Consider the following 15,477-nt stretch of genomic DNA (forward strand, 5'->3'; position numbering starts at 1 on the left):
AGAAAAATGTTGATTAAGAACCTCTGGAATTATTTTAGAAGATAAAAGATGTACATATTCTCTGAGAATTTTTATGTCATACAGCATTTTAAAACACTTCTTTGCATGAGTTTGTAAGATTGAGTATTACTAGCTGGTAGCCTGCCTGTCTTAATCCTTTTTTATTGTTGTTATGTAACAAAATACCTGAGCCTGGATAATTATAAAAGGAGATTTATTTAGCTCACAGTTTTGGAGGCTGAAAGTCCATAGTTTAGCTTTGGTAAGAGCCTAATGGCGTCATGGCTGGAGCCACTATAGAAGTGAGAGATCACAAGACAAGAAGCCGAAGCAATGTATAGGGGCCAGGCCTATTCCTTTTATAACAACCCTTTTGTGAAAACTAACCAAGGGATCTCACAAGAATTATCTTAATCCCTTTTGAGGGTAGCACTCCAGTGACCTTCTACTGAGCTTCTCCTCTTAGAGTTCTGACCACCTCATCAAGGACTTAGGCATTAGATCAGAGACCCTGTGCCTAATAGCCCAAATCTACATCATGTCAAATTTAGGAAGTTGTTAGGAATCAACTTCCTTAACAAGACTCCTAAAGCACAAGAAGTAAAATCAAGAATCAGCAAATGGGATAGAATCAAACCACAAAGCTTCTTCACAGCAGAGGAAACAATCAAGAATGTGAAGAGAGAGCCTACAGAATGGGAGAAAATATTTTTCCAGGATATATAAAGAATTCGAAAGATTAACACAAGAAAATCAAATAACCCACTTAATAATGGGCAAAGGAACTGAACAGGCACTTCACAAGAAAAGAAATAGGATAGGTCAACAAATATATGAAAAATGTTCATCATATCTAGCATTTAGAGAAATGCAAATTAAGATTTTATCTCACTCCAGTCAGAACTGCAATTATCAAAAATACACGTAACAGTAAAAGTTGGCGAGGTTGTGGGGAAAAAGTTACATTGCTGTGGGCCTGCAGAATGGTGCAACCACTCAGGAAAGCAGTATGGTGATTCCTCAGAAAACTGATAGTGGAACCACTATTTGACCCAGCTATCCCACTCCTTGGTTTATACCCAAAGGACTTAAAATCAGCATACTATAGTGATGCTGCCGCATCAATGTTTATAGCAACTTCAATTCACAACAGCTAAACTATGAAACTAGCCTAGCTAGGTTCCCTTCGAGAGATGAATGGATAAAGAAAATGTGGTAAATATTCACAATGAAATACTATTCATCCCTAAAAAGAAATGAAATTATGATATTTCCTGGTAAATGGATGGAACTGGAGACTATCATGCTAAGTGAAATAAGCCAGTTTCCAGAAACCAAAGGCCAAAGGTTCTCTCTTATGTGTGGATGCTAACTCACAATTTGGGGGTAGGGAAGAATAAAAATACTTTGGATTAGACAAAGAACAATGAAGGGAAGGGGAGGGGAAATGGGAACAGGAAAGATAGTAGAAGAATCAGACATTCCTGTGTGCATGTATGATTATACAACAGTGTAATTCTATATCATGTACAACCAGAAGAATGAAAAATTGTACTCCATATATGTATAATATGTCAAAATACATTCTACTGTCATGTATAAGTAATAAGAGCAAATTAAAAAAAAAAAAAAGAATTATGACCGCCTCTACACCATTACACTGAGGACCAAACCTCAAACGCATGAATTCTTGGTAGACAAGCCACATCCAAATTACAGCACTACATGTATATTTTATGTTCACAATAAAAAGAGGTTCAAACTGGGTTCAAATTTGTCATTTAATACAGCCCTTTGTATACAACTCTACTATGGGTAGTGTGACTTTTGTTCTGGTTTATGCTTATTGTCTTTATATAATTATGGACAGTTTAGCCTTTACCTTAAAAACGTTTTTGTTTGGATGATAAGTTATATGATTATTATGTTGTAGCAAATAACCCAATTAATAAATGGGTAAAGGAACTGAACAGACACTTACTAGAAAAAGAAATAGGATCGGTTAACAAATATATGAAAAATGTTTATCATCTCTAGCATTTAGCAAAATGCAAATTAAAACTACACTGAGATTTTGTCTCACTCCAGTGTATCCAATCTATCATAATTACTGTTTACTTTCTTAAAATTTAGACAAGGGCAGAGATTCTAATTTGTTTAGTGTTTTATTTGTCTTCACAGCATATATTCAGCTCTCAATAAATGTTGACATATTGCTAGTTTTGTAATTATGAACAGATTACTTAAAAATCAAGAATGGTTATCTCATAACTATATTAAAAACATTTAATATTTGAACTCAGTGATATTTCTTTAAGCTTGGAATCTGAACTTGCTGTTTGTCATACTAATGCTTCAGAGGATAATATTAATGTTAAATTTCTCTTAAAATCATTTTTATAGTACAATATCTTTGTTTTCTTAACATTTCTGGTAGTGGCTTATCAACAGCTTATGACTGTTGATTATCTTTTTAATCTTTTAAAATTTACATGTAATAGTTCTTTATTTTTCTTTTTAGTGGTTTCGTTGTGAAATGGGTTATTCCTACAATAAATATTTGGGAGCTCATAGTATATTAGTAATTTTATAAATTAACCTTGTACATAATTATTTATGAACAGATATAAAATATTTTAAGTGAAATTAATATTTTGGTCCTGATTAATATTTACTTACTATATATATAGCATGTCAGGTATTAAGGCATACATTTTTTTTTCAGATAGTAAACTCTTTGTAGTGTCCCCAAATCCACTATTGCATCTTGCCTAAGTAATAACATTTTCTGTTTAAACTTTTTATCCTTTTTTTGTACTTTAATATCCACACTCTGTCTTTCATGTTTTAAATCATATACATATGTTACTTTACTTGCCTTTGTTCCATTCTATACCTGGGATGATGATGATGATGATGATGATGATGATTTTTGAGACAGGGTCTTATTATATTGCCCAGGCAAGGCTCAAACTTGTGATCCTCACTCCAGCATCAGCTTCCCGAATAGCTGGCATTACAGACCTGTTCTACTATGTCCAGCCTTATTTATTTTGTACTCTGTGTTATTTTTTATTCTTTATTTTTTTGAGGTGGGAGTTACACTGTGTTGACCAGGCTGGCTTGGAGCTCCTTTTGTATATTATCTCAATGGAGGGAGATTAAGCCCATCTGTTTGCCTCTTTAGTTATGACCCCTTATTCTAAGGTACAGGTATAATTATGTAAACCTTGCCCCTCTTCCTTCAAAACATTTTATTCCCAACTACTTTTAACAAAGACCAGAACTCCTTATGAACTTGAAAAATGTTTAATAATTTCTCTCTAAAAAATTTTATTATACAAAAACCTTGTATCTTTTTCTGGCCTTAGTATGTACCTTATTTCTTCACCATACTAGATTGAGGCACTTTTGGGAAAATATATTGAGCTGTGTGCCTTTAGGCCTTTGTTCACATTAGATCTCCTTTCCGAAATGCCTGTCCTATCTACTGCTGGTTAGTTGACTAAGGATCAGGTTGTATTTCATCACTTTCCCTGTTATTTTCACTATAGGTATAATTTTTCCCTAAAATCTTATACCCAGTTCTGTCATGTTGATAATACTTTATATTGGATCATAATGTTTCCATGTCTTCCTACTAGGATGTGAACTTATCATACAAAGGGATAATATTTTGTCATTGTATCCTGATTGCCTAACACAATTCATGGTACAAATAAGACGCTTTTTAAATGAGTGATGAATAGAGAGATAGTGAGATATCTTTCTTTTCCAAGCTGTTTCAACAAAATTAAAATTCTCTTTTCCACAGTTATCTTTTTATTTTTAGAAGTTGTATTATCTTCATAGTATTTTGTGAATCTCTTGAACTCACTATTAAATACCTAAGTAATACATGATGAATAATTTTTTTTTTAGGTAGTCGTCTTTTGACTGGTTCCAACTGTTTGCAACTCTGGTCCAATACTAACTTGCACAAGGCAGCTGAAGGTGAAAATCCTGATAAAACAGATCTTAACTTTGGGGATTGGAGATGCATTTGGCATTGCAAGTAAGCAATTAATTAGGGAATTAAACTGATAAGCCTGTTTTATGATATTATAAATGCATTTTAGTTTGTGTAAAACTGCACTGGCATTGGTATTTTTTTTTTAGTCTGTGACGTGCCTTTTCTTGTACCTAAAGAATTCACTGTATCCCATGTTCCAAAATCCATTAAAAAAAAAAAGTCAAAACAACTAGAAAGAAATAAAAGAAATTTATAAGGCCTGTATGAAGATCATTAATGGGAAATTTGCTAAATTATGCAAAGGAAGCCAGACACTTTTCTTACTTTTTGAATGAAAAACTTCCAATTGTGAGGAAGTCTTTTTACATTTTTTTTTTTTTTTTGTAGTTACAGATGGACAGAATGGTTTTATTTTTATTTGTTTATTTTTATGTTGTGTTAAGGATCAAACCCAGTGCCTCACAAAGTGCTAGGCAAGTGCTTTGCTGCTGAGCTATAGCCTCCACCTCTGGAAGTCTTTTTTTTTTTTAATATTAATTATTAATATTAAATATATATTGCTGAGGTGAAATTATACCATCTTAATCCCAGTTCAGTTAGCAGTCTGGCCTGTGGTTCAAGGACATCTATTTTTTTTCTTTCTCTGCCTTAAATTGTATACAAGATGTCAATGAGTATTTGAAATTAACCAAATTAAAATAAATGTCTATAATGAAACTTGAAAACAAAAATCTATATGTTGACCGTAAACCTTGTGAAAATCCCATTGGAATTTCTACTTTTGAGTATAGTTCTAAATTTCATTTGAAAGTACAAAATGGGAAAATCAAGGAAATTCTGAAAATAAAGAGGAATAAGAGTATACATTATAGTAAAGTGAATTCTAAAGCTATAGCTGTTTGAGCATTTTGTTGTTAGTATAGGAACAGATATTAGGTTCCAGGAATTGATTCAATTATGCATGCATACTCAGTATATTAAGTAGCATTTTACAGTGGGACAAATTAGCTCTGTAGAGGGCAAAGTGAAATTAGAGTCTCTTATGTAGCTGGTACAAAAATAAGTGTCAGATGGAGAAAAAAATTGAATTTCTATATAATGAAACAAAAAGATTGGGGGGTGGGAATGAATTTCCATGTTTTAGAGTACCAGTGCCAGTGTGGTAGTTACTAACCACCTATTGCTATTGAACACTTGAAATGTGGTTAATCCCAATTGGGATATACAAAAAGATACACTGAGGATTTAAAACACTTTAACATACACTTATTACACTTAGAAACATATTTATTACACTTAGAAAAAATTATTTGTATTTGAAATGAAATGTGACAATTTCTCCTTGGCCTGCTTTGTAAATATGTTTAGTACAGATCTAGCTAAGCATGACTTTGAAAAAAAAAAACTAGAAAGCAATGATAGTGACAGGCTGTTTTGAAAAAAAATTATATATATATATATTTTTAGTTGTTGATAGACCTTTTTTTTATTCATTTATTTATATGTGGTGCTGAGAATTGAACCCAGTGCCTCACACAAGCTAGGCAAGTTCTCTACCACTGAGCTACAACCCCAGCCCAGTGATAGGATTTTTAAGACCAATCTATGGGCTAAAGGGGAAGGCAGTATAAGCCAAAGTTCCTTTGAGAAGAAAAGGTAAGTATATACCAAGTAGATGGATGAAGTGGGCCAGTTGAATTCATGATTATTTCAAGTCTCCTATTAACCCACACATAATTAATTAAGTAAATGTTACCCAAAGGAAGGCCAAATTCATTTTAGAATACTGGTTTATTGTTTGAAAATATGTTTAAGAATATAGTGATCCAGACTTTAGAAATTACATTTCCAGATTAAAAATTGAAGTAATTCTCTAATTGCATAAAAGCTATGACTTCTGTTTTATGCTTTAAAGATTTTGACAAATCATTACTTGTTTGATTCTTAGGGAATGTATTTTTGTTGTTAAAATTTATCCTTGGGATTGGAGTTGTAGTTTCAGTGGTAGACCATGTGTGAGGCACTGGGTTCAATTCTCAGCACCACATATAAATATGTAAATAAAATAAAGGTCTATCAACAACTAAAAAACATTTTTAAGAAATTTATCTTAGTAACTTGTTCATATTTAGGTACACTTAAAGTGGTAGAGGGCTAGGGATATAGCTCAGTTGGTAGAGTGCTTGCCTCACATGCACAAGGCCCTGGATTCAATCTCAGGATCACCAAAAATAATAATAATAAAAATAATAATAATTAAAGTGGTAGAGCATGTGCTTAGCATGTGTAGGGTCCTGGGTTCAGTCCCAGCACTGAAAAAAGGATAGTTGTACCTTTGTAGCTGGGCCCAGTGTGCCTATAGTCCAGGTTACATAGAAGGCTGAGGCAGGAGGATCACTTGAGCCTGAGAGTTCTGAACCACCCTGGAAAACACAGCAAGACCCAGTGCCTTAAAAGAAAAAAAGAAAATGTAACAAAATTATGAGTGTGAAACTGTATTATCACAAAATTTTTATTTGAAGCCATGCTGAAGTATAATTTTGAGAATATTACAATTTTTCTTATTTAATTTTCTTGTAAATTATTCATTATCTTTAATTTTCAGAACTGCTTCCCAAGTTCATTTAATGAAATTTTCACCAGATGGAGAATTTTTTGCCACTGCTGGGAAGGTAAATCATGAAATGCTATTGTCAAATTGTGTGTTTATACTTTAATTTTAAACTTAAAGAACATTATTCAGTTTCATTTTTTTATTGATTTAATTTGAAACATTATTTTGTATTAGAAACTAAATAGCAAAAATTGTTTAAATATAATGGTGTTAAAAGGCAGTATGGTATAATTGAAACACCTTAGACTCAGAGACAGATCTAGATGTATACTACCTTTTACCAACTTTATCATATAGGGCAAATTAGTCTCTTTGCACCTTCATTTTCTCATGTGTAAGATAGTATAATAAAACCTAGTTCATAGATCATTTAATCATAGGATTAATTTAGACAGTGTATATAAAGTGGCATATATAATTAATTTAGACAGTGTATATAAAGTACCTTCCACATGTTGTACAATCAACAAGCTATAGCTTTTTCTTTAGTGCACATACTTCGTTGTTATCTGTTCATTTCAGAGTAGTGTATTTTTCTTGAAATTATTTTATTTTTAATCATTGGTTCACAGAACAGTTCATGAAGCACTAGTCGTCTGAAATTATTGTTTCCATGGCCCAAAGCCTTCTGCACACTGAGTGTGAGACAATGTAAAACCATAGAAAAATATGTTTATTTTTAGAGGAGAGAATTTGAACTGTTCTTTTTAATTGGATTTCTAGGTAAAAATTAAATTACAAATTAAAAGCAGCACCTAGTACTTTCTAGTCTCCCTTGTTCTTTTCTTATTTTTTTCAAATTAGGAGCAAATTTTGTCATACATAGAATATTTTATGTAATATTATTTATTACCTATTGTTGTCAGCATAGTCTTAGAAAATGAAAAGTGTTCTTTTTTCAGTTATCAGCAGTCTTTGTAATTCTGCTGGTGATATTGCTTTCTTAGATGATTCTTGGCTTAAGAGGAAAAAAGCCCCTAATTTCATCTTTCAGACTTTCCCAAATGATTCCATTTTCCATAGTGTGTGGTAATTAGCAAGCATTTTCTTGAACACAGAATACACCCATTCACCCACTCCAGTTCTTAAAATTAAGGAATGCTAATAGAAAACTATCAGAATCAGAGATTTTTTTCTGTCCTGTTTAATACTTCTTCGCATCTCCAAGTTCCTGACATTGGGAAGGAAAATCCTACTTTTGCTATTTGACTTAACTTAAATTTAATTCTAATCTAGGCTTTTTTTGGTTCTTTTCCCATAGGATGACTGCCTTTTAAAGGTATGGTATAATGTAGAAAACTGGCGGACAGCTGTTAACTCTCCAGATGGAAGTTCAGAAAAACAATCCCAAGGAGAAATTGACTTTTCTTTTGTATATCTGGCCCATCCTCGAGCTATAAATGGATTTTCCTGGCGTAAAACAAGCAAATATATGCCTAGGTCAGTGGATTGTTCATTTTTTTCCTGTGTATTAAGAGAACTTTGTCATTGTGATTTGAATTGCTTTTCTAACTTTGAGAGTCCATAGCTATAGGATTTTTGAGCCTATGAGATTAGAGTACTATTACTTACCCCCTGGTATTTATACCTATGGCTATGAGTCAATTATGATTGATGCTTAGTATAAGAGCCATGTGAAAGTAGTTTAAGGTATGATAATTAGCTTTCATATTATATGTCTTATGTCAGAGTTGTGCATCTTTTCTTTTCCTTCTCTGTGTTGTTCAGTTGTTACATCTTTTATTGTTTGAACTTTTTCATATTCATTTCCCCGTTTTGTGCCTTCTAGCATATATCTCCTGTGGATTCCTTTTTTTTTTTTTTTTAGTTGTAGATGGACACAATACCTTTATTTTTGTTTATTTATTTATTTTTTTTACATGGTGCTGAGGATTGAAACCAGTGCCTCACACATGCAAGGCAAGAGCTCTATTGCTGAGCCACAACTCCAGTCCTAGATTTCTTTTTTTTTTTTTAATAGTATCTTTATTGAGAGGAGATAGCTTGAATTCCCAAGCATTTACCTGACTATTCCCAGTGTCTTTGAGGACATTCCTTGAACTGGGTATAGGTTTAACCTATACCCTACATATACATATACATATACACACCCTAACATATACATATACACCTTTTAGTACTTCCTTTCTGTCCTGTTGTCTTTGGAAGACTTGATACCACACTGAATTTTTGCCTATACTTAAATAAGTTGCTGAAATACAGATAGAAATCCTTTTTAGTACAACATGACAATTTTCAGCTTGGCTGTGCCATTTCACTTTGTTTCTTAGTTTTTCACTGTTTTTTTTGAATTTTGTCATCTGTGTGCTATGTTCTATGAAACCTCCTAAGCTATCTGTGGTATTGCAACTAAATCATTCATTAACTTTATTTCTGGGCCAATAGAATATATACCTAGACTTTTAGGCCATAGTACAGTAGACACTGTTTTTCTTGTCCATCCCTCTGGTCTAACAAGGTATAGGTATAAGAGGGACACTCTAGGAAAAATAATAGTTCGGTTCTTAGGAAAATGTTTCAGATTCTTTGGGATACGAGAGTGTGAACAATCTATAGTGTTAGCAAAAGCAAACTTAGCCCAACTGTGTATGAGTACTATTGTTCTGTTACCTCTGAGACTGTTGCTTACCCATGTAAAAATGTGTTTAGAATAGTAAGGTCATGACAAAATATTAACTTAGTTTTAAAAGTTAGAATGACCCCAGTTGTTATCACCAACCCTACATTTTTTCGGAAGCTCCCTGAATTTCACTTTTGAACTTTTGTCATTTAGAAAACAGCTAATCTCTGAGGTTTTTAGTTTTCATTTTTGTTTACCAGCTTGCCTTTAAGTATATTGTGGGAAGGCTGACCCTTTCTCAAGAGAATGAATGTGGTCCCATCAAAGACTGTTACTTTTTCTGACATGTCATTTTCACTGGATGATACAGTTAGGTTTGTTGGTTTTTTAGACTATGTGTGTTGCCCAGGTTGGCTCTGAACTCATGGGCTCAAGTTAAACTCTTGTCTCAGCCTCCTGAGTAACTGGAATACAGGTTCACATTACCATACCTGGCTTCAGTTGTTTTGTTTTTCTATATAAAATAAAGATTCCCTCACAATGACTAATGTATGTAAAGGGACTGATGGATTGAGAAAGAATGGGCAAGTTTTTATAATGAGCATTTACTTTTTTACTAATTAAAAATTGATAAATATAAGACAGGTTGAGAATTTTAATGATATCCCGCAAGAACCTCCAAGACTTGGTTGCAGGTATCAAGTTTCAAAATCATCTTCGGTTGTTGTTACATTAAAGTAAAACAGGTGTTAGGGACCCCTACTCATCACATGGTTATACCTATTGATGTTGTTGTTGTTGTTTTGGAGGCTGCTATATATTAACACAATACGCCAATGAAGATAAGATACCTTTGTAAAGAAGTGAGGAAGAAAGATATTGCCAGGGTAATGTCTCAAACAGATCAGGGTAGTCCCACCATGCCTTTTTTATACCTCTTGCCATTTGTTCACATTGAATATCTATAAGATATTCTGAGGGTTTTTACCTGGGGCTACCTACACTTCAGCTTCTTGGCCCTCTCCTTGCTTCTGAATTGTGACCTTATTTCCTTGCTATTTTGCTTCTAAGTTCTTATGCTTCTTTTGATTCAGTTCTTTAATGACTACCTTCTGCTGTTCTTTAATCATTACCTTCTGCTGTTCCTTAATAAGCCTTTTCATTTTACCAATTACTTATTGACAATGTAAACCTTGGACTTTACTTTTAATTTCATTGCCATAGTCTGTGTATATATGAATATATTAGAAACAGAGAGGAAGGGAGGCTAGGAGAGGGATCGAGAAAAAAATTTGGAGGCAGGGTAGGGAAAGGAAGGAGAAGCAGGGCCTTGTACTTGCTGAGCAAATGCTCTACCACTGAACTATAACCCCACTGAGTTATCTGATAAAGCCTTCTATTGATTGTTGGTTTTAGCCAGATATTTTGGAACAAGTACTTTCTACAAGGTATTATGTCTTTTTCTTTCATTTTTCTAAACTTACTGAATTACCTGATAGAAGGAAATCTTTATTGATACGAATTCAATCCTCTGCACCTTGATGTTTAGAGTTTTTTTAAATATATGTATAATTTATTTTTATTTTGAAAGAGGTCACAGGAAGGAATGAACTGAAAGTCAAGAATAAGGAAGGCCAATGGAGTGTTGATTTATCATGAGTTTTCTTGTTCTCAATTGCTTTAGGTATAGATAGGCAAGGAGAGAATAAATATACAAATAATTTTTGTAGCCTGTTAGTGACCAGTGTGTAGGTTCCATTACAGAAAGTCAATCCCAAGTTAAACCCCCTTCCAAAAAAAAAAAAGAAAGAAAGTAAAACTGAAGCATTATTAAATAATTAAAGTATTAACCATCCACTAAATAAATCAGAAAATTTTATTAGATGATATAATTTTTTTGTTATCAGCTAAGGAATTATGACTTGATCTTGGTCTTTGTTCTTTAAATGCAAGAAGAATCTTAGATTATTGAAACAAGAATTACTGAATTCTAGGCAGAAAAGAAATAGGTTGGCAAGCATTTATGGTGATAAAATCTACATATATGTTGACTTTTTTGTAGTTTTATTAGTTATGTATGTTTATTTATAGAACTTTGTAGAGTATTTATGATATTGTGTGAAACTTGTATTCTTGCCTCTAAAATCTTTTTATTTCTTAGGGCGTCTGTATGTAATGTACTGTTGACTTGCTGCAAAGATAATGTGTGTCGTCTTTGGGTAGAGACATTTTTACCAAATGATTGTTTGCTATATGGAGGTGACTGCAATCATTGGTCGGAACCAATTAATTTAACAAATAACTTCAAGAGAAATACTTCCAGTAAAGAACGAGTTCAAAATGCTTTAGAAGTGAGTGTTTTTATTAGAGATTATTTCCTTTGAATTTTAAAAACTTTGTACACTGCCATTTTTGTAACAGTAATATAAGAAATCTGTGTCTTAGGAAAATAATTTTCACAAATTTTTGTTTTATCTTGTTCCAAAAACATTCTTAAGGACTTTGTATAGAGCATAAAACCAATTAATTATCGCATAACTGATGATAACAAAAAGCTGATGATAATTGACTTAGCTGAGTTAACAAAGTAAATTAAAATAGAAGAATGCTAAGATTTAACTGTAACAATAATTTATTTCCTCTTTCTTAGAACTTGTGGTAGACTAGTTTATCTTACTCTTATCACTTGTTGTCTTTAGAACCACCAAAACTTAGAGTCTTTAATTAGTTTGGAAAGTAAAAGTCAACTTTTGATGTTTGATTTGATTAAAGATAGAATAACAAGACAGACTCATATTGAAAACAAATGGTTTATCTTTGGGTGCTTTATATGATTATGGAACAACTCTTTCAAATCTGAATAGTATTCTAATATTTCCAAGTGTAAGTAAATGTATATTTCATTGTACACTCAACAGCACATAGAATTGTGTATAATAATAGCTCAAAGAAGTCCTACCCTAGGAATCTGAAGAGTTTTTCCTACTTTGGCTCTGCCTCTTGTTAGCTTGATTAGCTTGGGTTCTACATAAACTGTTTTATCATACAAAAGATGAGAATGACAATATTTGTACTGTCTCCCTCATGGGATCAGATGAGATGATGTTGATGAAAATATTCTGTAAATTAATAAATATTCTAATGTATTATGGTAATATTCAAAGCTTCCTGGTCACAGGGAGTAAGCTGCAGACAAAGTTGTATACATAAAGACATTGTTTATAGACACATTATTGAAAAAATGATTTTTTTTTCAGGAAATTAATTTTAAGAAAATAAACCAAATAAAAATTGCAAAGTGTTGTGTAGAGTTTGAGAGAGGAACTCATGCCCTTTAAGTTTTAATGTTATTCTTCAGGATTCAAATATGCTATTAAAATATTGAAAGATTTTTTTTTACAAATAAAGTTATTGGAAATAGGGTATATGTAACTTCAAATAACAGTTATGATGCAGACTACACATACAATATAGGCATTAATTTTACTTTGCTTTTATTCACACAGGTAAATCTAAGACATTTTCGTAGAGGTCGGAGGAGATCACTTGCACTTGTAGCACATACTGGCTATCTGCCTCATCAGCAAGATCCTCATCATGTCCACAGGAACACTCCACTGCATGCCAATGCACTTTGCCACTTTCATATTGCAGCTAGCATCAACCCAGCTACAGGTAATAAAGCATAGCTCAAAACATGTTTTTGAGATTGATTTTATAACAAGTAAGCTATACTTTTAGTTTTTGAATATATAAAATATTGGAGGTAACTGACTTTGCCAGTTTTTCATTATAGCTAGTCCACTGGTTTCTAATTATTTGCTTTTTAAGGCCATGATTTGGTTTATGATATAAAATCTTAATTCATTATTAATTTTTTTTCAAAAGTTGAGATTTGAGCTATAGTTGTTAATACCACAAAAGTAATATTTTATAATTATAGTTGTTAAAACTATTGTTTGATGCTTTATCTTTGGAGTCATTTCACAAGTGGGTAAGAAACAATGTAAAAGTTATAATTGGAAGAATTACAAAACTTATCTCAATAGTTAAGTATGTATTAATAGGCAGACTGAAAGATCTAGAATATCTGGGTCTGCCTATAAATTTGGAAATTAAGTGTTTTTCCCTTTTTAGTAAATAGTGTTGTCATGTATAAAATCCATTGATCACAATTGAAGCTCTTAAGTGGAACTTTGGAATATTATTTGAAAAATAATTAAAAGACTATATTTGTGCATGATAAATGTCATTTGTACAAAAGTGAAAAGTAAAAGCTTCTTTTCACGGCTATCCAAACTCCCATCTCTCTCCCTAGAAAAGAACTACTAATTTTTGTGTGCTGTGGGATATTTTAAGCATCAATTAAGCCTTAGTTGGAAATTACAATATGGCATTCTTCAAGGAAACATAGCAATAAGTATGATTCATTAGTTACTTGATTAGAATTTTGTTCAGCAAAGTGACAAGTGCTATGCTGTGTCAAAGTATAGAGATACTTGAAAAGTTTTTCCAATATTCTTAGCTTTTATTTGGTTAACACCAGTGGAGCTGTAAAGGAATCCATGAATGAAGAAAATGGGAGACTATTGAATTTTCTTCATTAAAAAATTATATAGAATTGGGAAAGGTCATGACTTTTATCAAAAATATGTTGACAATGGATATAATACAAAATTATCTCTAAGATCAATGGAATAACTTTGAAGGTCCTTGCTGAATAAAGGGCAGTATTGGCCTGGGAGTGTAGCTCAGTGGTAGAGTGCTTATGTATCAAGCACAAGACCTCAGATTCAATTCCTAGCACAGAAAATAAAACAAAATATTTTAAAAACAACAAAAAGGGTCAATATTTTGAGAATTAAGAAAGCTTAAATTCTCAGACTATGGAAAAAGCTGAGAGGTTACTGAGAAAGGAACCCTAAGTTCCAGTGTGACATCTTGACTAGCTTTTAATAAGGGAAACTCTAAAACCTTTCCTTAGATATTAGGTTGCTAAGGAAAGTGTACAGTAGATCAAATTAGTATAATATTATTAGCAACTAGATTGAACTTTATGGAGAATTCCTTTTCCTAAATTCAGTCTGGTGGAATGACCTTTCTGGATGGTATATTTCTTACTTAAAGTATAGCTTTTAGATTATAGTTACTTGCCCATCAATAGAAATAGCCACAGGAGAGGGTTTTGACAGAACATGTTCTGTCTGTGCTAGATCTCATATCCTTTTGATGAAATTTTCTTATAAAAATGAAAAACAAATTATTAGAACGAAGTCAGGATATAAAAGAGGTTTGAGTTTCCTTTTAGTTAGAATTTTTCGGCTAAAACCCAGCTTTATTCCTTCCCTCTGTGTATTTAGTAGCTAGGCCTGTGGTCCACAAAAGTCATTACTGATCTCATTTAGGTTGATTGTAAGTCAGATACAAGAAAATCTTACCCATAGCTTCTTGGGAATGTCTTCTCAGTTCCTGGAACTACTTTGTATACATCCAGAAACAATAGGATTGGCAGCTCCTCTTGGAATTTTTTTAAATATTTATTTTTAGCTTTTAGGTGGACATAATATATTTATTTTATTTTTATGTGGTTCTGAGGATCGAACCCAGTGCCTCTTGCATGCCAGGCGAGCGTGCTACTACTTGAGCTATATCCCCAGCCCCGGATTTTATTGAGTACTTATACCAGTGTAGAAACTAAAAATGGTGATAGGAACTGGAGACACAGTGGCAATCAAAATGGGTATCATACTTTTGTTATGAAGTATATAATCAGGTAGGTGATAGATAAATATTAATCAAGTAATTATATTAAGGAATGTATAGGTAATAAACAAAAGCTCTTGAACTGAATGTTAGAATTTGCCTTTAACTGAACAGTCAGTTCTTTTATCTTTTCTTTCACCATTTGTTTCCTGTAGTATTCTTCTGTTGGTATTTAACAGTAGACACATTATTTGAACAGATATTTAATTTGAATTATTTATTATTTCTTTAAAAAATAGATTTATTTTGGAGAAAATGGTTTATATTCCTTGAATCTATTCCAGCCTTTACCATTCAGCAGGTACCAGCATGATCCAGATTTGATATAACATGATAGACTTGGATTTTTCTTTACCTGCATTAATTAGGGATAACTTGTCATAACCAAGTGGATTTAATATACTTATCAATATACTTAATAGCAATTATATCAAAAGTAATATCAAGAAACTTTTTTTTTAGCTGAGGGTGGTATGTTTTGAATGCTTTCCTTATGTATGAGAAGGG

General features: G+C 32.4%; 1 protein-coding gene across 3 annotated transcripts in view; it reads left to right on the top strand.

The window, feature by feature from the left end:
* Dmxl1 (Dmx like 1) overlaps positions 1 to 15,477 on the top strand; it is a 165,721-nt gene that overhangs the window by 28,742 nt on the left and 121,502 nt on the right. For all 3 annotated transcript variants that reach the window (XM_071612205.1, XM_027941104.2, XM_027941105.2), the window contains exons 5-9: positions 3,922 to 4,054; positions 6,618 to 6,684; positions 7,888 to 8,066; positions 11,369 to 11,558; positions 12,714 to 12,882. In XM_071612205.1, the coding sequence (XP_071468306.1) occupies positions 3,922 to 4,054; positions 6,618 to 6,684; positions 7,888 to 8,066; positions 11,369 to 11,558; positions 12,714 to 12,882 (738 nt within the window). The remainder of the gene's footprint in view (positions 1 to 3,921; positions 4,055 to 6,617; positions 6,685 to 7,887; positions 8,067 to 11,368; positions 11,559 to 12,713; positions 12,883 to 15,477) is intronic.

The sequence above is a fragment of the Marmota flaviventris genome, chromosome 5 (genome assembly GCF_047511675.1).
Source record: "Marmota flaviventris isolate mMarFla1 chromosome 5, mMarFla1.hap1, whole genome shotgun sequence".
Taxonomy (NCBI): Eukaryota; Metazoa; Chordata; class Mammalia; order Rodentia; family Sciuridae; genus Marmota; species Marmota flaviventris.